This window comes from Poecilia mexicana, unplaced genomic scaffold (genome assembly GCF_051168715.1).
Source record: "Poecilia mexicana isolate PSO_F unplaced genomic scaffold, ASM5116871v1 scaffold_4, whole genome shotgun sequence".
NCBI lineage: Eukaryota > Metazoa > Chordata > Actinopteri > Cyprinodontiformes > Poeciliidae > Poecilia > Poecilia mexicana.
The window spans coordinates 18,160,985-18,184,842 of record NW_028263373.1 but is presented as its reverse complement, the minus strand read 5'-3'; the positions used below and the strand labels follow the sequence as shown (position 1 = coordinate 18,184,842).

General features: G+C 36.7%; 1 protein-coding gene across 2 annotated transcripts in view; it reads left to right on the top strand.

Annotated features, from left to right (window-relative positions):
* The window catches only part of ptprsa (protein tyrosine phosphatase receptor type Sa), a 245,785-nt gene that overhangs the window by 103,667 nt on the left and 118,260 nt on the right, over nt 1–23,858 (top strand). For both annotated transcript variants that reach the window (XM_088005040.1, XM_088005041.1), the window contains 2 exons: nt 6,112–6,340; nt 23,164–23,309. In XM_088005040.1, coding sequence (XP_087861166.1) covers nt 6,244–6,340; nt 23,164–23,309 — 243 coding nt within the window. In that variant the 5' untranslated portion in view covers nt 6,112–6,243. The remainder of the gene's footprint in view (nt 1–6,111; nt 6,341–23,163; nt 23,310–23,858) is intronic.

The following is a 23,858-nucleotide window of genomic DNA, read 5'->3' as shown; positions in this document are numbered from 1 at the left end:
TACAAAAAATACAGAGAAGAAATATTAGTCTTTTTGTGAATATCTCAGTTAGATCAAGGTGTTATTTGATAATGTGAGGGGCAGAGCTGCATTAGTATGGGGTTCAATCAGCTGAATAAAACCTTGGCACAGTGTCTGTCATGTCATTATAAAGACTGTAAGCCATAGGAACAGAAATGATGAAAAATGTTGCAGGATCTAAATCTGTAACTTCGAAATATTTGATGTACCTATACATGACGTCTAAGGAATGCTGTTGGGTTTTTTTATTCTTCTCTTAAAACTTTGGAGGAAAACTTCGTAGTGTCTATTTTTGTCAAGATCCGTGTTTTTGTGTGTTTATTTTTGAGTTTTCTGTGTTCAGTCCTGTGTTCCTGTGAGTCTCTGTCCTGTCTTCCCCGTTGATTGTCTCCCAGGTGTGTCTCATTCCCCTGATTACCCCGTGTGTATTTAAACCCTCCTGTTGTCTGTGTTCCTCGTCGGGTCCTTGTCGTTGTCTATGTCTAACGTGTCTATTGTTGTCTAATGCTTTCCAGTAGAACTGTACAGTCCTGGTTTGCTAAGCTCAAGATTCACATTGTCAGTTGCTACCGGTTGTTAGCTGTGAGCTAATTGTTCCTGCCGTGCTGCCTGACTGGACCGTGTTGAGCCACTTCATTAAATCATCTTTTCACCATAACCTGGTTCTCAGCGTTCTCTCCTCACCACCAACAACCCCACCATATGACAATTTTGGCAAATTTATTGAAATAAACAAAATTAGCAAAAGGTATGATTTATGAAGAGTTAAGTATTGTGCGATACGTTGACCCTTCTTATTCAAATTTCCTCATAATGTGGAACTGATGTCTGTCTATAGATCATTACAAACTTCCTAGAACCTAATTTCAATAGCACGGCTGTTATATCCTAAAATCTATACATTTATGAAAAATGTACACACTTATTAAAAAGTCTAAACAGTTTTGCACTAGTTGAAAAATTGTAAATATATTTTTTTTAAGTGCAGACATCACGTAATTAGGTTTAATCATCACACTAAGTAGAACTGTGCTCTTTTTGACCTTGTGTGAGAAGTGAAACTTCTTCTCATCTCATAAAAGGAATTTTTAATGGAGCTCCTCTGGTGAATAACACCAGAGGAAATGCCTTCACATTTTTTCTGTGTGTGTTTCTAACAATCTAATTTTTGCACAGTAAGGTGTGCCTGGGTGGATGGAAAAATCTGATTATTTCTAGTTACAATTTTTTTCCCTGTCACGTATGTGTTAAATGTACTGAACTCGCATAGTGACGTGTGTTGTGGGTGAGTTTTATATCTACTGCTTCTGCACTCATTTCATGCTTATAGTCCAAATTCCCCATCTCCACTTTCCTCTTTCGTCTTTCTCAATCTCTGTAATCAAATGCATTAGTATCAATATTACATGAGGAAACGAGTTGAATTTAAAGATTGACCATGTCAAAGTGAGAGTCCCTGATAGCCGGTGACTGCCATCACCATCACTGAAAATTGTGGCGGTAATTACTGAAGCCTTGCATGGGGTTAATATCTAGAGTGGAAGACATTTTTCACAGGGACTAAAAGCTTGATATGTGAAATATATTCATGGGCAATCAATCTAAACTTTAAAAATGCATTTGGTCACATTAATTTACAGCTGAAGAGTGCTTTCTCCTTATTCATTTCATACTTGATTAATCTCCATTTGTTTAACTCATTTTGTATGGTGAATGTGGTAAAACAAATTTAGCATTTTAATATTTTAGGCTGAGGAATGTTTCCGACCTACGTGTGTCTCAGTGATTGGCCTCTGTAGCTGCACTTTGATAGATTACTGCATAGAAAACAGTATACATTTCTTAAAACTCCATCTAGCCTTCAGTTTTTTTTCATGATAAAGACTGAAAGTTACATTAAAGTTGTCGCCGGTTTATTCATTTAGTGGTTTCCTCTTATTGTGTATTGCAACATTGTCCATTTTCAAGTTTCACTGAGATAGCATGTGAAGCATTAACTGTTTTCTGCCACAACAAAGCAACCTATTGCTGTTGTCATCATTCAAGTTGTCATCCAAGTGGTGTTAAAATCAGTAGAAGTTGATCATTAGCTGTTTTGTTGAGATAAATGCGGAAGCAGCTTCGGGTTTATCAATCGACCAGGCTCTTGGCTTTCATTGACAGAATGCTAATCACTCAGTGCACTACAACTTTCAACAGAAACTTGGAAACTCATAATGTTCATAACATCTTCCATAACTCTACTAGTTTCCTGTCAGTACAGCGTTGATATTTAAGACTTTATTTTTGGGTTTTAAGGTTCTTAATGGTCTAACCTTGTCTTAGCTGATCTTTTTGCCATGAACTTCCAGCTATAGAGCATGGAATTCAGACAAGAAGCAGCTTTTAGATGTCCAAGATCAAAACGAAAAAGTAGAGGTGATCACATTGGTATTTGTGGAAGAGTCTATCCCTCTTATATAATGTCTGCTCATAGCTTGGAGATTTTTAAAGTACTTTTCAGGACTCATTGTTACGTTGTGGGTTTCAGTTCTGGTGGAGCCTGAATTCTCAGTTCATATACATTTTATGTTTATTTTTATTATAACACTTTTATGGAGTTTTATTTTTATCTATTTTATTTGTTATGAAAAAAGGTACTTCATTGCCCTATTTATTCATTTTTTTTATGTCTAACTTTATGGTTTTGTAAAGCAGTGCTTTTTGTTGCTCTTGGTTGTTTAACTGTTACCGTGCAGCTCCTTGGTGTGACCTTTGTTGGTTTAAAATGAAACATCCTAAGAATTTACACTGAAATTCCAGGGTTGGGCAACAAATTAATAACACTATATATTGCGATAGACATGTATTCTACATCATTAGAAAATACATCTGATAGAATGTTATAATACATTTCACTGAACTCTCATCCAGAACCACACAATGTTCTGGGAGACGTAGGCAGAGGAAAGGCTTTAGCCTCTCGCCCTCTTACGGCCTGCTAAACAAGGTTAGTTTCATCAACTAACTCACTTCCTCAGTGGTTAGCTATCAACAACCTGTTGAGTAACTTGCGTAGAAGCAATTTCAGGTTTTACCACTGTGGCTGACACCTGCCACAGGTGTCAGCCACAGTTGATTTTTTTTTATAAAAAAAAATCAACTGAATTGAGTAAAAAGAGAAAATGAGTAGAACTGGAGAGAAAACTGCAAATAAAACAGGAAGTCACATCACCAGTTTGGCAGTATGTCAGATAATTAAAACAGAAAACAAGTAAAAAAAATTATTGATGTTGACCGACATGAAACTCGTATCATGATACACTTTTTAGCCACATCCTCGAGCCTTATGAAATACGTATTCATTAGGGCTGCAAGACATTAGCAAAATCTTGCAATAACGATAATGTTGTATGTTGTGGCGTCAATGTGATATCTGCCTATTTTCTTCTCTGCTCTTTTTTTTCATATGTGCTTCCATCATTCTGAGCTTTGACCTGTTTGGTTTGGTGTGAGCATCCTGCTGGGAGATTGTCTTAACTGTCCAAGGATTATAGTAACATGAAAAACGCAAGTTCATCATTCATGGAACGTATTGGTCAACAATTATTGCATTCCAAACACGTCTTTGCCATTTGAATGTTGCACATACTGATATTACTTATTCAGCATATTATGCAGCCCTACTATAAATAATAAAAAAATGTCTGTGTATGATAAAACATATATGTAAATATTAATACAAAATATAACCATGTTTTCCTTTTAATCCTGAAAATTATTAGTCATCCTCAGCATTGACTAAATGAAATTTAAGTTTCACTTTGCTTTTGACGGCTTTTGTGTTGGAAAATCGCATAATATTTGTCTAGACATTGATCGTTTCCAAACTGTCTCCAAACTCTGGCTTCTGTTTACATTTCATAAAAAGAAGGCATCTTGAAGCATTGTATGCACCAAGAAAGTTTAAACTACAGCCCACACATGGCTTTAGGTTATGTACGGTGAGGCTGCTAAACAACAATAGTTCTTATAATTGTGTTGCACAGTTTATATAGCAACCACAGGTGAGGATGGCCATGCCCTCAGGGGGAAGCTATAAATCATAACCTTGGCATCTTGTGAGCAAAGATGTAATTCCCTACAGGCATGCACAATTCCCTCTACCTACAGCAGTGTTTACAGGCAGAACAATAGGGGCATCATTCGTAAGACCCTTAGACAATTTGATACTCCTGCATTCTCTTTATGAAAGTTTCAGTGTTATCCTCCAATGACATCACCTGCTCCCCAGGCCAAGAAAAAGAAAAGCAGTGCACACAAAAGAGCTCACACATGTTGGTCGTGTGTGTAGCATTGTGTTGAAAGATGAGCAGAGCTTCTGAATAACACCCACTCCTTGTTGTCATGATTTTGCCTTAAAAGATCTATTGTTGTTTTTCTCTCCCGCCCCCACCTGGATTTGTGGTTTTGTAAGTGCACCCATGCCATGAGTTCTCAAATTGCTGCGTTTAAATTGCATATGTGAAAAGAAGGTGCTCAGAGGTGAATAGAGTTTTGGCCGTGGATTGATTTCGCAGTATGTCGGTGGGTTTTATCTTCAGTGTGCCTGTAGCCGTGTAAAGACAGAGTGGGTAAGAAGTTTTGAAGGAGGACGGGACACTTTCATGCTTGCTTTCTAGGGTATTTGGTTGCACTGTAATTGGGTGTGGTTTCCTGCCACTTTGAAGAACACAATCAAAAACAAGGCTGCAATAATCTAAAGGTGCTGTTAGAAACTTGACACCACTGAGAAGTAATCGGTATATTGTTTTACAATGTAAAAATCTGATGCTGTACTGTGATATTCAGTAAATTAAAATATGCATTCCCATGAGAGTTTTTTATTTTTTCAGATTTTTTTCAAAAGCTTTTGAAAAAAAACAACAACAAAAAAACCTAAACATCCTTTTCAATAACTCCACACGTCAGCATTGTTTTTTGTTTGTCTAATATAATATTATTATTTTAAATGTGCCATTTTAAATGTGTAAATATGCTGTGTGTAGTTCATCTAAATAATTTGTTTCACTTAGTGAATTGAGATACTGCAATAAATGAACTATTCAATAATATTTTATGTCTTTTTTGTTTTCCCCATACAGCACATTTCACAGTATCTGTGGCTTATAACAGATATGTCCCCAAACTCGATGTATTCATTTATAATTAAAGGGTTTGTATAACTGATCGGTGGCTCTGTGCTGTGTCAGCCATACCAATGAGAGAACTCGACTGTGGTGGGGTTTGACCCCAATTCTCGTTTGTATTGAGGGATTTACAGCATTTTAACCAAAGCAGAAAGACCTTGCTTGGAATATCATCAGATGCTTGTGTAATTGGATAAGCACATGCTGACAGGATCAGGTGATTAAAGTGGTGAAAAAAGACAGGACAGTGATCGCCCTGCTGATAAAGAGATACGAGGAGATACTTGTGCGACGTGACACTTTTGCTTGTGTTTGTGTCACTGGCCTCTTTTGACCTAACTACCAATTATCTGTCAGCAGCATTGAAGGGTTGTGAACAGTGTTGCACATTATGTTCTGTGTGTTTATCAAAGTCACAGGCCATTTTTGGCAAGGACAAAGACTGTATTTTTAACTCTAAATTCCTCCAGCTAATAGTCTTCAGATGTTCCAGATTGTACAGTAAACAACTTTAACCATTTGGTAGAAATGTACTCAGTTTTTAAAGGTACAATAAAATGGTTCTGACATGTTTTAAAGCAATTACAGTGAAGTGATAAAACCATAATCAGAGAGTCATTGATGATTAGAGGTATAATGTACTTAAAAAGTAAATTCAAGCACAGATAATTACTAGGTCCTGAATTATTTACTGAACTTAATGGTAGGGTATGTTTGACTAATTTCGTCACGGCCTTAAGTTAGAATTTATTAGTGGCTTTTCAAAATGAGACCATAAAACAAAGTGCAGCAATTTGTTTCTGGAGGATTTCTACCAATGGTGACTATTAAAAACAGTTTATTCTCATAAAGTGTTCCCTTAAAGTTTGTTGGTAATGCATATACATTTGGTTTTGAAAGAAATGTTTCTCTCTCTTTCTAGAGTGCCAAGCAGTTTTGCGTGAAGACCCCGGCCATCACTGCTCGGTCGGGGCCTCGGCTCCCTGGCCAGGTCATCGATTCGTCCCATCCTGCCCCTCCCAGCCCCCTCTTCCCTACTGTAGTCGCTGCCAAGATGGCCACTAGTGGTGCTCCTCGTCTCTCCTTGCCACTGTTGCTTCACGTGACCACTCTGCTGCTATCACTGCTGCTCACCTGCTCTGAAGCCTCATGTAAGTATCAGATTAAGCTACGTTACTGTTTATGACTTATGTTTTGCATGCAATAAACTTTTAATACCTAAGACATGAAACATTGAGACTGAAGTAAATACTAGTTGGGTTGTGAGATTATCTTGTAAGATTAACTGTGGTGAACAATAATTAAAGGTCTTTTTTTATGGCCGACACTTTAATTACATATATTTTGACACGTTACAAATTTCTGTGCATTTAAAAATACAAAATGTTTTCTTCTTTCTATACAATACTCCCAAGCCAAGTATTGCGTTTCTAGTGCGCACATAAATCTGATGCACAAGCGGGATCTGCAAGCAACAGTGGTGGTTGACAAAGTCAATTTTCATGGCCCACTGGGGATTAATTTTTGCTTCAGAAAATTATCTGATGGGACGGACACTGAAAAAGACTTGTTTTGTGCAGAAAGGAGTTGGTCTATCACCAAAGCTATTCAAGCATAAAATACCATCTCAATTCAAGACAGCAAGCACAAACGTCCCCAATGCTAATGTCAGCGTCCATTTCTAAAGAAGTATTTATTTATTTATTTTTTCAAATAAGCTGCATGAATGATCAGGGTTTCCTGAAACACTTTAACATTGATTAGGTATAATAGCCCTTGACCCCAGTCTGATTGTTGAACAACCTCAAAAACATATTAAAAATAATAAATATATGTTTTACTGAGCTCATATGTCCATTTATCGAATAATTTAGCAGTAAAAATTGTTTATGAATTGGAAATGATGGTTTTTTTGACAGTGTATGATTTTCAATTACAACATGATTATTTGCAATTAATTTCAAACCCTGCAATTAATTTGATGGAAGATTTTAATTGAGTCCTACCATTAGTCTTTTTGTTTTTCTAAATAAAGCTACATTGTGTGTATGCTTAAGGTAAGAATAGTGAACTTTTTTCTATTCAGATTTGTATGGTGCAAAGTTCCACTTTCAGTTCCAAATTCAACTGTGTATTGGGGTGGGTGTGGCTCAATACAAGTAATCATCTTGTAATCCAAAAGTTGTGGGCTTCCTCCTGCCACATGTCAATAAATGTGTGCACGTTTGTGAGTGTGACAGTGTAAATGTGGCTGTAGGACAAAGTGTTTTGAGTGATTGGTATGACTAGAAAAGTGTAGTATACCTTCAGTGCACTTGCTATATATATTTTTTTTTCTGTATATGGTGAGAGGTTCAGTTTTTGTGATAATGAAACTTGAAAAAGTATGGACAAAGCATGGAAATGTATGCGGTTTTATTTCTTAGTCCCAACTTTGAAGTTAAAAAAATTCAAATTGGAAATTGAAAGCTGCTGCATCGGAGGGGAAAAAGTAGCAGAAACTGTCAAACTTTAAGTGTAGTGCAAAAAACTCTGCAGAGGTTCATAAACAGCAAAGTTCAGATAACAAGATGCAGTTAAGTAGATTTTAATAGTACAGAGTTTTCTTCAAAGTTACTCGAGAACATTAAGTGCTGCATCAACCAGCTGTTAACCTGTGTGAGAAAGTCAAAGCAATTTCCACCCAGTTGTTCTTTTTGTTGTCACAAAGTGTTTCAGCACTGTGTGAGCAGCCATAGTTGCACCGTTAATACTCAGACTTGTGCCATACATAAGTGAAAAAATACTTTTTAAATGCCAATAAAAAAAAATGAGTGTGCAATCTAAATGTCTGCAGAATACTAAGGTAATATTGTCTGTTTCATTTACTATTTAATGTTGTTGCCCTTTTGGCTCATTTCTAGTTCACCATTTAAATCTTGAATTAAATCAGTTCCAGAAATGCATGTGCTATTACCTGAAGAGGTAGACTTCCTGGTTTCATAGTTCATTTTTCCACAAAGGATAAGGCTGAGCAAGGTTGCTTTGCATTTTTATCATTTATGCATCTGGCCCATATTGGATATACCCTCTAACTAAGATACTTCAGTTTTGTTAATCATTTAAAATTGTATTTCCTGTAGACTCTCTATAGGCTTTAGTAATCCTCCTTATAGCTGTTATCAGGATGTCAGTTAAGGGCAGCAGTTCAAGGACTTTGTCAGTGTTTTGACTCAGAAAATGAAAGGAACCGCACCACATCTGAAGCATTAAAAAGTGGCTTGTATGACCAACTCATTAGTATGTTTACAGTGATGAACCTGCATATCTGTACAGTAGAGGATGACTGAGGATATTTTTATTGTATTTTAAGCACATTTTGAAACCAGTTTATAGTTATTTATGTTAATGGATGTTGGCTACAGAACCTCTAATATTAGCTGCAAACTTCCATTAAAATAAAACGTGGGGCAAGCAGTTCACATTGTTAATAGGCACACTGAATTTCCTTAGTAACATGTTATGTGGAAAGGACATTGAATTGTTTCATGGACTACTTTGTGGACATATATTATTAATACTGATAATTCTAAAGCATTAATGTCCTGCAAAGTAGGAGTGTTCTAATGAAGATGTTTTTTTTGTTTTGTTTTTTCTTTAAGTGATCCGAGTAGACTTCCTGACTAATCTGTAAACAGTTATGTTATGAGCCGACTTATCAATAAGTCATATACAATTGAGAGAAAACACTAGGGGTGTATCTATGCACAAATTCATACCAAAAATCTTTGTTACAGCCCTTTTTTTTCATTATGCATGCATAGAAATGCAGTTTTGCTTTAAACATGTATATAGAGTGTTTATGTGCAGATCTAAGAAAGTAACTAAGTACACAATGGACACAGGTTTATTCAAAGTGTTTAAAACACCAACACTGACCATTTTCAAGCGCTATGTTGTTGTATAATCTATCCATCTATCAAGGTACTTGGTAAGCCTGGCTATGCTACTTCACTGGAAAATGTCCAAATTTCAGAAATTGAAAAGATTAATGAATTCACTGCTAACCAAAGTAAATAAAAGAAACGAGCAAGAACAAAGCTCTACATTTTTTTTTCATTTTCTTTTGATGTAAAAATAATAAAAACCTATCAAACTATGATTTTTGAGTACTGTTGCAGTTGCTAGTCAAGCACTTCACAAAAATGATCTGCAAAAAATGAAGTTATCTTTAACAGGAATGAGATATGAGTTTGTTGAAGACAGTGCCAGTACTGGTCAAGTCAGCCTTGGAGCAAAATATGAATTTCTATTTCCATTAGCTCAGACTGGCACAAAATGTCATTTTCCATTGAGAAAAATTGCTAAGAGACTGTTGTATTATACAGGTATTGTTAAAGATCTAATCTTAATTGCCTCAATTGGGACAAAAAAAAATCTTGATTAGAATATCGTTGTACTAAAGTTGTCTCATTCATTCATTGGGCATCTCTCACTATTCACCCATTTAACCTCCCTAACTTCTCATGTTCGTAACAAGGGTGCATCAGTAGTTTCTTATCCCATTCTGTCAACTCCTGCTTGGGATTTGTTCTGCATCATTTCCCTGTTAAAATGGGCTTAGAGCAGCATTAAAGAGACAAAACAGAGATGAGGCTTCGCTAAGAAATGGAAAAAGGTGGGGTGGTTCTGGGGTTTCAATGTTTGTACATCCCACATGACTGCATGGATAAGTAAGTGTATATATATATATATATACATATATATATATATATAATAGAATTTGTGTTTGTCACTAGATGTAATTTATGTCTGTGGATGTAATTTGGGAGATAAATTGCTTTTTTAACCTTTTACGCTTCGGCTGTATTTTTCTTCAGTTTTGGCATTCAGTTTTTTCTCAAGGGTTTATGATAACATGAAGACCACCTGATTTTTTTTAATTTTTTTTTCCATCATGTTCTGACAGAGATGTCTGCCTTTGATTGCCTGGTGGTTTGAGTGTCTGGTAGTATAATTGAAGCCTTTTTTTGGTTATGTGGCTCAAGGAAATCTCAAATTACAGATGAGCAGATGTCAAAAGTTTTTGATGTACTGGAGGCCACTGAGCATATTTTCATTTCATTTCCATGCAGTAACAAAGTTTTTGGCCTACTCTTACCATCCAAACTCCGATTTATGTTTGTCAGAAGTGTAAAAGCCTTTTTTTTTTTTGATATATTCTTTTACTATTCCTCAATCTTTTTATGCTCCAACCGTGGATAAAACTCCTGTTCATTCTGTATCATATTTGCATATATATATATATATATTTATTTTTTGTTTGTATTTTTCTCACTCGCTTCCAGGCACTACACACTAACATAGGTCCTGGGTCCTGTCTCTATCTTGCTTGGATTCACTCCACACACACAAACACACAACCCCCCCCCCCGCCCTCCCCCACACACACAGTAGAGCACTTGTCCAATTGTGCTCACTCCCACTCGGTGGAGTGAAAGGATGCCACCGTTTTGCAGAAAAGCCCGTCTGAAAGCATGATGTCATTCCTTCTCCTCACGTCCCTCCCTCCCACTTTCTCTCTCTGACTCTCTCTGCCCTCCGATCCTTTTTATTTACGCTCATAAATCATAGTGAGAAGGAGACGCTTTTTAATCAAAAGAGAAAGAAATATGGCTCAATAAATCCTGCGTCTCCAACTATATTAATGCCTAGCTTGTGTTCAAGTCCATATTTATCTGCATGTTTGCATACATCTGTATTCAGGACCACATGTGTGTTTGTCTGCTTGTGTGTGTGTGTGCGGGGGTGTGTGTGTGTGTGTGTGTGTGTGTGTGCAAATTATGAAAGATACTTATGTGAACTGTCACCTCAGCTTTGTCAAAGGGTTCACTGCAACATATTGATCAAGGTGTAAACCTTCAGCGTTGGCTGAGGTGGAATCTGATGTGTTCTTGTTGCAAGTAAAATCTCTGCTTAAATTGCAGTAATTTGATCAATGCACACACACACACACGCACACACACTTTTGGCCACTTTCTCAGATAGTTCTTGGTTGGGTCTCCTGTTGCCTTCGGAACTTCCTTAATTTTTCATGACGTACTTTTAGCAAGAGGTCAGAAACGTATCTGTGATATTTTGATCCATATTAAAATCACAGCTTCCCACAACAACTCCAGATCAGTCGTCTGGACATCCTAATGCTACTCTAATGGACTGAAATCTAATTTAAGAAACTACGTAGAAATTTTCTAAGCATTGTGACATGGTGCAGCATTTTCCTTTTGGCGCAGCATTGAGAAGATGGGACACTGACGCTGTACAGCAACAAAACTCATGTAGGCTGCGGCATTTAAACAATGCCTCGGTTGATTGCAATAAGCCCAAAGGGTGCCAAGAAAATATGGCTCATGCCATTAAACCAGTCTGAGCCATTAAACCAGGCTCAGACTGGTTGGGAGATGCTTTCATTGTGTGTGCACCAATTTCTGACCCCATCATCTGAATATCACAGCTGATATCATGACTGATCGAACCACGCAATGTTTTTCCAACTTTAAAATTTTAATGTACCTTAATCTGAGTTTTATGATCTTAGCTGACCGGAGTGGCACCCTGTGTGGTCTTCTGCTTATTTACTTCTGGGATTTCCACAGTAGATTTTTGTCCACACACCTGCCACTCATTATCCGTAAATCTGACCACCTTGCCACACTCAAAGTCCCCTAAATGTCCTTTTTCATACCACATGCATCTAAATGTTATATTGCTGCAGTGTATATGGCCTATTTGGGAGTTTGGGAATCAGCTGAGTAGGTATACTTGATAAAGCTGCTGCTGAGTGTTTGTGATTTCTTTTTTTTTTTTTTTTTTAAGCTCAAATGCTTTTTTAGTATCAAGAATCCAAGATTTAGATATGATGATAATAGATGATTTTAATGCGTGATTGAAGATAATTCATGTTACGGCTTGTGTATGAACCCTGGATTGTTCATGTAATGGTGTCTGTCTGTCTATTTTGAGATTACTTTTGTGGAATAAATGTCTTTTTTTTTTAGGTTTTGTATATGTAAGGATCCCTTATTTATCCATTTATGTTGTGGCATTTCATCCTCCTTCCCCCCCCGTCTCTTTCATTTTTCTTGGCCTTTTAGAGTTCTCCACAGTGGCATTCTTGGCAAATAACTTGAAATAATAATTGGCCAGAACTCACAGTGATGGGGTGAAGGTGTTCAATTATTTATATTCCTTTGAATCTGGTAGTTGGAATAAAAAAAAGAAGACCCCGTAGTGGAGCTGTTTCTTGCTCTTATAGCTCGGCTCCTTGTTTCTCTTTTTGCCTCTTTGTGGTTGGCTCACGTCTTATCTTTTTGAGTCAAATTATGTTTGAGCCAACACTGGCAAGTAAATTCTGTCAATTTCAATTTCATATGCACCCTGCAGACTCATGCTGGGGCTCGCTTTTCTTGTTCTGGGCTTTATGCTACTCTTTCAAAATGAGAAGAAAACAGGTAACTTTTTAATTAAGGTACACATAGAGATTTCTTACTCCCATAGCCTGTTTGGACTTGTATTCATTAGTATTTTCAGTTCTGGACCATAGAAATAGTTTGATTCTCAAGTGTGCAAAAAATATTTTTAAATCATCAGATACTCGTTAGATATTGTTGACTTTCTCTGACTTGCACTTAAGCCGATGCTCTATCTTTCTCTCAGTTGTACAATAGCTGCAATAAATTAATCATCCAGCTTTACATTACCATGATGCTGCCTTATTGTGCAGCTGGACAAGTTATAAAATGACTACATAGGTGCCAATAACCCAATTAGAATTGCGAACTACTGTTTTTTTTTTTTTTTTTTTTTTTGTAATAGTAGTCATTTGCTAATGGACTTTTTTGTATCACCAAAGTATCAGTAACTACCCACAAGGAAGACGTTTCTTAGTTGCTTTGACAACTGAAGATTTATATTCATTTCCTATTTTCTGTTCCTAGTTTTACCAGCAGAAGGTCACTGCGTTGTTTTGGATGGATCATGAGTCAGAATCTGTTGTGTTGTGTGAGAGACTAATATCCCGCAACTGAGATCAGAGCAGTGACAATTGAATTTTTTTATTTTTTATTTTTTGTGCGTTTGATTTTATTTATATAAATATATGCAATTTCATTTAGGGCTGAAACGATTCCTCGAATGATTCGAGTACCTCGATTACTAAAATTCCTCGAGGAAAATTTACCTGCCTCGAAGCTTCGTTAATTTATGTTTTATTATTTAGCGCACCGTGTTCCGGCCGGGACTTCATTTGCGTTGCGCGGAGCTCTCACTTCCGCCTCTGAGTTGTTGACAAAAGCTAAGTCTCAGCGGCATAAAGTCCAATCTTCAAGATTGGCCCGTGGGGATTTTATTGATTGATGATAATGCCCGACTTTTTATCGTTTTTTGGGGAACCAATAAGCATCCTTAAAATGACTGGGGGAATGCCTGGAGTACGGCAGCATTTCTCCTCCGGGGCTGATGGTTGAAAGCGAACGGCGGGAAGAGCGCTGAGGTGAGCGGATAGCCTGAACAGGGCGGGCGGCTGAGTAGCTTATGCTTACCGTGTAAATTTAGCTTTACCGACGAACAGCACAATAAATTTCATATCCCGGTCAGAAGAAACGGGTGGCGGAGCGCATCGTACATGGCTGGTAGATGAGTTTCTGAGTGTGACCAGTGAAGGTGTCGTAAATATCCCGTATTGCTTCCCCCCGTGTTCGTCCCCCGGTCTAACGGTTCGTCAGTCCGCTGGTCTATTTCCTCCCCTCCACCCCATCTTACGTTCGTTCATTCGCCCTCTCCTCCCACTCCAGGCGGCATTTCCCGTATTTTCAAACCCAAAGCGTGACAGGTTAGGTGGCAAGGTGAGTTTAATTAATCTATTAAACTCACTGAAGATGAATACATGAACTAAAAGCTGGATTGTAGACATTTTTTATAAGCATATTTGTGAGCCTGCCTCTTTGTTATTAAATTCAATATAATTTCAGATTTTTCTATAACTTTTCTTCTGGTTAACTTAGAAAGTGAGCTATTATTGTTACAGGTTAGTTTTCTAAACTACAAAAAAGCAACTGTTAGGGATCCTCAAATATGAAAAATTGGACTGATATTGATATCTCATAGTAACACCGGTATTATGCCAGATTTACCAATATTTCATTTTATAATTTTTTTTATCCGATTACTCGATTAATCGTAAGAATAATCGATAGATTACTCGATTACTAAAATATTCGTTTACAACAGCCCTAATTTCATTAAGCTATGCCTGCAGTTTTGATTGCATCTTTAACTGTTTATCAGCATAAATCATAAAAAATATTGTCAATTAAAAGAGGCTAAGAAAATACCAGCAGTCTGTATGGTTTGCAGGCAGTTTGAATAAGGAATACAAGAAATTGAAGTGTGTGAAGGTTGCGTGTTCCTTCATCTGCTTGTTGAAAGCAGTTCGACACATCACATAGGCAGTTGATGCATTTTAAATGACCATCTCCCCCAGGGTTATAACGAGAAACTTTCTGTTAATGGTGGATGTGAAGGCATAAAAAAAAAATGATGCACCGTTTCATCTTGTGTGTTCTCTTAGTGGCTTCATAGAGGTTTGTTTTCTCTCCATTTTCTCCCCCTTGTCATTTGTTTTAATCTGGCCCACAACACCTTTGGCAGTTTGAGGCATCCTCTTCATTTAATGAGCCAACAAGTGTCAATTGCCTCAAGTGAGTCTTTTAAATGTAACAAAATTGTTCTTGTTTCACCTCTCCACAAGCTCTGTGTCCTTATTGATATCAGATACACACTCTTAAGTTTAATTTCCGTCTACTCTGTCAGGAATTGAGTTTATTTATTTCCAATGGGTTGGAGGATACTTAATGTCCTTTGCTGTTTTTTTTTTTATTAGTGTTGAACAGCGGTTTCAGTGGGACCAATTTGTGCATATTACAAGAGTGTCACTCTTTATAGAAAGGCAGCATCACTGTGACAGTAATGTGACTGGACAAAGTTTTTCACCTCTGTGTACCATCACAGATGTTTTTCCCCTTCCTTTTTGCAAATCCTCTTGAGGCCTGCTAAGTTTAATCTTCTTGTTTTGGTGCAGCCAACATAGATGGCATACTCTATATTTTCCCCTGTTTCTGCTCATGTTTTTCTTTCGAACTTCAAAACCAGAGGTTGTATAAATGCGTAGAAAGCGCTATATAACTAAGCTCACTGTCTTTGCTTCCTTGGAAACTTCACATATTATACCATCTCATTAAAAATTCAAACTTGAAAAATACAAAACTGAAAAAATATCAATTCCTGCCTGTAGAATATTTTTGGAAAGTGTTAATATACCCTAAAGTAGGTCTTCCACGGTGACAATACCATGTGAAACAAAAGGATAAAGAAATATAAACTTACATTTGTACTTCATCTCAGCATCATAATGATATTCTATTGAAGGGAAAATACAGTTAAAAAGTCTAGTAACAGGCTGCACAGTCTAGGTAGTATAATTCAAATCACAGCTGTCCCAAGTGAAAATTCCAATTTAGTTCTTCTTTAAAATATTGTGATTAGAAAATAAACTTTTCCATTAAGTCTTAAATGTGCAAAGTGAAACAGAACTGCACAGAAATAAATCCTTTCCTTGTAGATTATCTTCTATGTTGTTTTTATTTAACCCAACAGTTTGTGGGAGCATTCAGTGAGTTATTTTGTCAAAATTTGACTTATTTACTTATTTACTCAAACTAAAGAAGACAAGCTAGTTTCCCTTCTTCTGAAATCTCTTTACGTGGCTCTCTGAAGGTGTCCTTCCTTTTCTTTTGTATTTTCTCACCAGAATTTGAAAATAGACTGAGGCGTTGTTTTTCCTTCTCCAGTTTTATTGCGTTATTTTTTCTGGTTCAAGTTTTGCCTTGCTTTTTTGGTCTTTCTTGGATGTGACTCAGTGAAAACCTCCAAACAAGACAAAGCAAGACTGGTTTAGTGTTGAAGCTTGGTTTCCATAGTGATGGCACTTGTCCAGGCAGCCTGTGAGAATTGGTCCTGATTGATGGAGCTTGGTTGTTTAGGCCCAGAGGGTGTATGTGTGTGCGTGTGTGTGTAAGTCTAATTATGCATTCACTTGAATGCACATTTGGCTTGATCAATCTGTCTGTCCTTCTGCTCCTCTGTCTTTTTCTGTATTCCTCTTGACGTAAACCTCTAAAGTGTGCATGCAAACTGGAAAAAAAGAGAGCTTTTTTCATGTCTTGGACTAATGGACAATTGTCTTTTTGTATCGCTCCAGTGTAACACAGTAGTGTAAAATGCAGTATCATAAAGGCTAGATTTAACGACATAGCAGTTGTGAAATAAATATACAACCCAAGCGTGCTGTGTATTTACCTAGTCAATGAAAAGAAACTATGAATATTGGTAACTGACACCATATTAATAAATTGGGAAAAATAATTCACAAGTAATATTTTCTGGTATTTCTGTCAAAAGAAAACTAAAAATAGTTTTAATTTGGTTTTAATTGAGAATTAAAACTTTTTTTTTTTTTTTTTTTACCAATGGACTGATGCTGGTGATTTGGAGACTGTTTATATTCTAGTATTTTACACACACACACACACACACACACACACACATATATATATATATATATATATATATATATATATATATATATATATATATATATATATATATATATATATATATATATATATTTGCTACTGTCTTTGTGTTTTTTTTTCTCATAATGCATTTTTTTTCATAGTACTTTTTATATAGTTTATATATGTAATTTATATATAAATTTATCCGTGTTATATCTTTTATGCCACTATGAGGTCTTTAGATTTGAAGACAATCATTGAATTTCATCAAATGTAAATGGCCATTAAATATGCTTCTGCATAACATTGCCTAAATATACAAATGCAAAATAAAAGGTCAGCCTGATTTCCAAACAAATAAACGTTCAAAAATATTCCATACAGATCTGTGGAAGGAATGTATGGAATGTATGTTGAGTTCAATGTTAGTTAAAGTAGCTTTATTGTTTTCACATCAATATAAATATGCTAAACATGAATATAAATATTCTAAAATTAGAGATAAAACAATGCCCTTGCTTGGTAGTGATTATTATTTAAATATGTGAAAAAAAACTATGTATTTTTATGCTACTATTTTAAGAGAAAAAACTAAATAATCAAATAATGAAAAATAAAGCTTTGGAATTATTTGAATAAACATCTTCAGCAAATAATACATTTTAGGGGTTTCCAATTTACAAAAGAAGATGTAGCTAGCTTATTCTATTTTATTTTTGAGGGGAGTTGACACAGTTGCCAGGTGTTCTTTTCAGATGTTGCTGGTAAATGTGCTGTGAGCTCCCTATTTGTAGCAAGATAGATAACAAGTGCTCTTTACCAGTTCTCTTCCTTTCTCGGCAAATCACTGAATGGCTCTGCATCATTTTGTCTCCCACTTTGCTAATTCAGTGGATAATGGCTCCTATTTATGAGTAGAGAACCTTTTTCTGCCAATTACGGTATTAGTCATAAAGCCAGTCCCCACCTCCTTTTACAGCCCCCCTCCCCATCAAACAACAACAGTAAAGTACTGTAAATGGAGCCATCTCATATTCACATTCCCACCTCCCACTCTCCACCACATTAAAATTGCAGTGCTTGTGTGTTCTGTGTTATCGGGTCCAGCAGAGGTAGCGGCCAGTAGCAGGTGGTTGCTGTATTAGCTAAACATGGCGTCTGTGTGCACAGTGTGAGTGTCCCCCCCCCCCCCCCCCACTTCTTTTTTTTCTGAGCAGCCCCGCATGCGTTGATCAGTTCTATTCTTGGGGAGGTGTGAAGATAGCAGTGCCCCCATTGCTGGTTATTTTAGCTGAGGCCATGTCCCACTGCCAGCCTGATAAAGACTGGACTCTGTGTGCTTATCTGGGCTCTGCTGTACCTCAGCCTGTTTGAGAAAAGCTTAGGGAATAGAGGGGAGACGTTGAAAGGGACAAATGTCCACTGCAGGAGGAATGTCCTTTCAATGTCCTGTATGTGAAGATAATGCATGCTTACTTGTGTTTATATTGATGGATTTTTTACACATGTTGCAGTAAATGGAAAGACACATTTAAGAAATGGCACAGATAGATAAAGAACCACACAATTTCTTACTGTTTTTTTTTTTTTTTAGCTTGAATACTCTACCTCATCATAACACCAAAAGATGCTACACAGAACGCAATGTCCTATCGCTTTCACATTTTGCCACTTCAGGTGTAAAAACTACAAGTTCCTTGTAGTTCTCATCAGAGAATGGAGCAACAGACTTTAAGCAAATATGTCAGGAAGGCAATCCCTTAACGGTTCTGTTTTAATCCAAATGCAAATGTGTTATTCTTTTTCAGTAAAAGGTTTCTTTATATGCCTTACTATTGGAAGACATGACATGTTTCTTTCTTATTGATCCATAAATCTGTTTTGTGTTGCAACCTCTTTCTAGCCAAATTATAATTATGTGGTCAAAATATTGAACCTTTGCAAATTTTCACTTAACTGAAATGCAACCGGTGGTTTTTTTGCTAAATCTTAAAATAATGCATGCAAATTCTAATGTACATCGGAGTATTAATGAAGAATATGCATTTAGGTAATGTTTTACTTTGCACTTTTGCTTTCTGAACTGGCACATCACCTGTTTAATGAGAGGTTATAGCATTATAAATAGAAACAATGTTTAAAATAAAATTCAAAATTACAGTTTGTGCAACGATTCTTTTACTAATGTAAATTTTTTTGTTTATGTACTTGCCACTCTGCAAGGATCTCACTTCTCAAGAGTATGGGGAGGGAAAAAAGGTCACAGAATTGAAATAATCAAAGTGTCAGCGGTGTAATCTTGCAGTTTAACACTTTAGCAACTTTACCTACTCAATTTGCTAAGCTGTCAACGTTACCTGGCACTATAAATGGACAAAAAGCCTGAAAGCTTCTACTCGGTTTAGCAGTGGATTTTATTTGATCCTGATGTCACAACCTATCTAGAGGTCGAGCCCGATTTATTACAGGACACATTGTGAAAGTACCTGTTGATATTTTGGACTGGTCTGTGCCATCACTCATGACCACAAAACATTTTAAGCACTTAAAATCCAGACACTGTTCAACCTTTTCCACCCTGCAATTACTGGTGCAGTGGTGAGGTTAAAATTTCAGGAAAAAAAGAGCATGGGCTTAAAGTCAGCACTAACTGGCAGATGAGGCCCAGAGGCACATAGCAAAAGAGAACAGGAAAAAAGGTTAATTATGCTCATCAGAGTTCACACAATCATAAACTCCATACCCCCTGTAGTAATTGCAGTGTAATTTTAATTCACAAGCCCACATCCAGCTGAAGAGGTTCTTGATGGTTTGTACATAAAAACGCATACTGGTTCTTTTAAAATTAACCATCTCTACATAAACAAGACAAATAAAGAAGATCAGCAAAAGACATGGAAGACAAATATTTTCAATGTATTCCCATCTTTTCTCCTTTGGATTTTATCTGTACGTCTGCTGAATGAGCAAAAAAAAAAAAAAAAAAATAGATATGTCAAAGGAATAAAATCTGGTGTATGTATCAATTAAACACACTAAATACTAACAAATAAAAAATCCAACAAAAGAGAGCATTGTACCTCTTGAGGAAGTGTTTTTAGACAATACTTTAGGTTGTGGTCGATCTTACAGCTGTGCACCACAGCACCTTAATAAATGCATGACTTGGGGATTTCTGGTTCTTATCAAGAAAATTTAGGCTTAGATTCAACCAGCCTTTTTTTGTGCAGTTACATGCCTTTATGTTTTAGCACCAATATTTTTTCTACTAAGTCTTTTACATAGAATTTAATAAAAGGTAAATATTGTATGTTAAATGTACAGAGCTGGCACCTAGTTGTACTTCTACAATAAGGACTCTGAAGCATCATTTCACAAATTAGGCAACAAAATGGTCATTTACTGTATATCCACCTCTGTTGTCAAATCTGAAGAACGGATGTGTTTTGCCAATCCATTTCTAGAACCAGTCACTCCTAAAATCTGGTCTGAAATTTATTTCAGTTGGAAAATATTTCAAAAATAAAATTGTTAGCTTCAAAACATAAACGTGAGGCTGGTCATCGACTTATTTTGTTTCTCATTTAGATTATTGGAAACGTCTTCATCTCTAGATTGTGCAGGGGTCTACTTCCAGACTCCTGACCAGACTTTTTTTTTTTACTCAAATGACTCCTGTTTTAATGCCTCTTTGCTTGTTATAGTTACTTGAAGAATACATTTGAAAGTTTTATCATTGGCTTTTAGTGCTTTGTGTAAAGGTTTTATTATATTTTCTGACCCGTTAAGGCTGTATTTATTATAAAGAAACTTTTCTTTCCACATGTAGAAGACACTATGTGCACAAGCCTTACTTCTTTTGAATAGTTGAAAAAAGCATAGCCTTCTTATACATTCACATCTTCTAATTGTGAGATGCACTATGGAGCATGAGGTTTAGATGCAAGTGATAATTTTAAAAGTGCGACTGAAATTAACATATGACAGAATGTATTCTGATGTGTCAAAGATGAGATTAGAAAAATGCTTGGTGTGTTGTCATCATATATAAATTTCTGTGTTCTCAGCATATACACATTTCTTCTTTAGGCAATAAATAGACCCTCAAGAAGTAGATCAGCTTGGCAATTGTGAGTTACAAATAGTACGAGCTAGAATTTGTTAAAGTTAGGAAAACTTTTTGATGAGTTGCCCAGCACTTTTTATACCACACTCATTCTTACCAATTTCAGAGCTTCTAGACCTCCTGTCACCTTCTTTCTCTACTCTTCTAGCATTCCCTCCACCACTGACCTTTCCACCTGCTCCTTCACTCGTCCTGTCGTTCATGACTGTGTCATTTTCCATTTTTATTTCTATCCCATCTGTTTTTTTTTTGTTTCTTCTTCACAGCTCTCTTTTTGGCTGACTGCCTATTTTATTTAAACCCTACCTCAAGTAATACTCAAAACTATATACAGTACATTGTATAGCAAAAAAAAAAAAAAAAAGAAAAAAAATCCAAAATCTGTCAGGAGGTAAATTCAGCCAGACACCCAGGCATTCACATTTATTTTACATCTCCCTCAACTTGTGAAGCCGGAGAGAGGGGGAGAATGCGACAGGTGGAAATGTCAAACAGTCCACTGGAAAACTAATCAAAGAATGCCGGCCTTCAGTAAGAACCACTGCCATGGGCTTGCTGTGTGTAAAGCCCTCTTCTGTCTCAACAGAGGGCACATTGTAAAGGAAGGTCAAATCTGGAGAAGCGGTGTTGTGTAAAGCTGCACAGAGATGTTTAGGATGGAAATTGAAAGTGTAAATGCCAGTAGGGATCATTTTATGCAGCAGGAAGATGAAGTAAGCCACTTCCTTAAGATGACGAGAAGGCAAAGGTGCTCAGTTTACGCCGCAACCTTTATGGTATTTCTAAATACATATCTGTGAAATATACAGTGAGAAAAAGTTTAAAGCTTTGTTCTAAGTTCATTTTGTTGGACTTTCTTTCTTTTCTTTTTTTTTTTAAATCCTATTATTGGTGTTGCAGTTTTCGAGCACAGACAGCATAATGATGCAAGGATTCAGCTTTAAGAGTGAAAAACAAAAATGTGTTGTTGTGTATCCTTGATAGTCCCTAATAATCTTATTATGAATTAAACACTTACTTAGTTGGAAGAGCTGCGTTGTGGTTGGTTTGATCCTTTCACAATATTGTGAAATATTTGGCTTAATATTTGGAGGCAGTGAGTTGAACTTTGAGTGTACTTGCCCTATTTTCCTGAGGCAGAGCGCTCACGTTTCTTCTTTTCCTCTGCCATGTCTCATGCCATTTCTTTTTGGTTCATTCTCCTTCTTCCCACCTCTCTTTGCCTGATAATGAATGCAGGAATTCTCCCTCATATGTGTTTAGCAGTGCTTGGAGACCTGTGTCGGCCCGTGGTCCCTCAATTATTAATTTGATGTTGTGCGCTTGGCCGTTTGATCATTGCCGTATATCTGTGTGATTCAGATTTAACAAGTTCCCCAGGAGGCTGTAGGTTTTTTTTCTCTCTCTTTTTCTATCCAGTTTGTTCTCTTAAACCTACTTTAACCCAAACGTGTGTTAAACTTTTGATGGACTGCGACGGCTATTTTCACCGTTGGTTTTTAGTTAAAACAACTGAGGGATTTTCTATTTGAGCAGTTCAACTAATGATTGTTTTTCACTGTTCTGTAGTAGAAATAAGTTAGCTATTACCATAAAGAGGAAAACTCTCTTATACCAGGTCACAGCTTTAACTCGCCCCTGGTCTTAAGGGACAGGGTAGATTGAACACCGCAAGCTTTTTACCCTGTTCACAATCCGGCAGGGTCACACTGATCCTGCATGCGCTTTTACAAGGTTTTTTTGGTTTGATCATTGCCGTATGATGTTTTTTTGGTTTTAGGTACTGACGGTCTGACGGGACACCCCCACTGCTTCCCTGTTGTTCAACCATGACATCTGCCATGCTCCTCCTGAGCGTCGTGCTAAGACCACAGGAGGGTTAATGACCTTTTCCAAAGAATTTGCGTCTTCACTGGACCTTGTCCTTTGTCCTTTGTTCTTTTTTTTTTTTGTGAAATGATACATGTTTAAGCTTGTAATCATCACAACCTGGGCATTACCATATAAATTTGAAAGTCGTAGAGCACTACAGTTTGAGGAGTGGATACAAGGAGATGTGCAAAGTGAAAATTAGATACAGACCAAGATAAAGTATGTGTGGATGCTTGCACATGCACTTGGTTGACATTTGGAAGTGAGTTCTTTGTGAAATGTAATTAAAGGAACTGAGTTAGCACCAGTGCTGCAGCATTTATCTTATAGCCTGTGGTAATATATGTTTTTCTTTGCTCTCCAGCAAAGCCAGAGTTCACTAAAGTTCCTGTTGACCAGATTGGTGTCTCGGGTGGAGTGGTCTCCTTTGTCTGCCAGGCAACAGGCGACCCCAAGCCAAAAGTTAGTTGGAACAAGAAAGGAAAGAAGGTGAACTCTCAGCGCATAGAGGTAAGTTTGTGAATTATGCTGTACCTTTCTGCTATCTGTAGGTGTGCTGAGCTGACTTAATGTGGGGAGACAGAGTGTTTATGTTACTGTCATGTCATACCTAAATGCTCACATGCGTGTCTGTTAGAGTGAATTATTAAATACAACTTGAAAACATGTAATGGAATTAATCACATTAAAAAGATTTTGGTGCTGTGTGAAAATGGAGGACATCTTGTTCTTTGCTATTGATTCTGATTGCAAAGTAGTGGGCTCTTAAGTGCCCTCTTTATTCCTTCATGTAGTAGTCACAAACGTTGAACTTTTCGCACATTTGCCTTGTTACAATCACAAGCTTCAGTTTACTATTTTACAACTTCATGTGATAGATCAGCACTAAATAATGCAAAGCTACTAAGTGGAGCCTACCAGTGTAATGTACTGTTATTATAAATGTAATCATTATGTGAGGGCTTTTATGAAGAACAATAGTATATAAACTAAAAAGCAACATGAAAACCACGGAGCAAAGAGCAACACTCAGAAACACAAATATGGAGAAGTTATTGG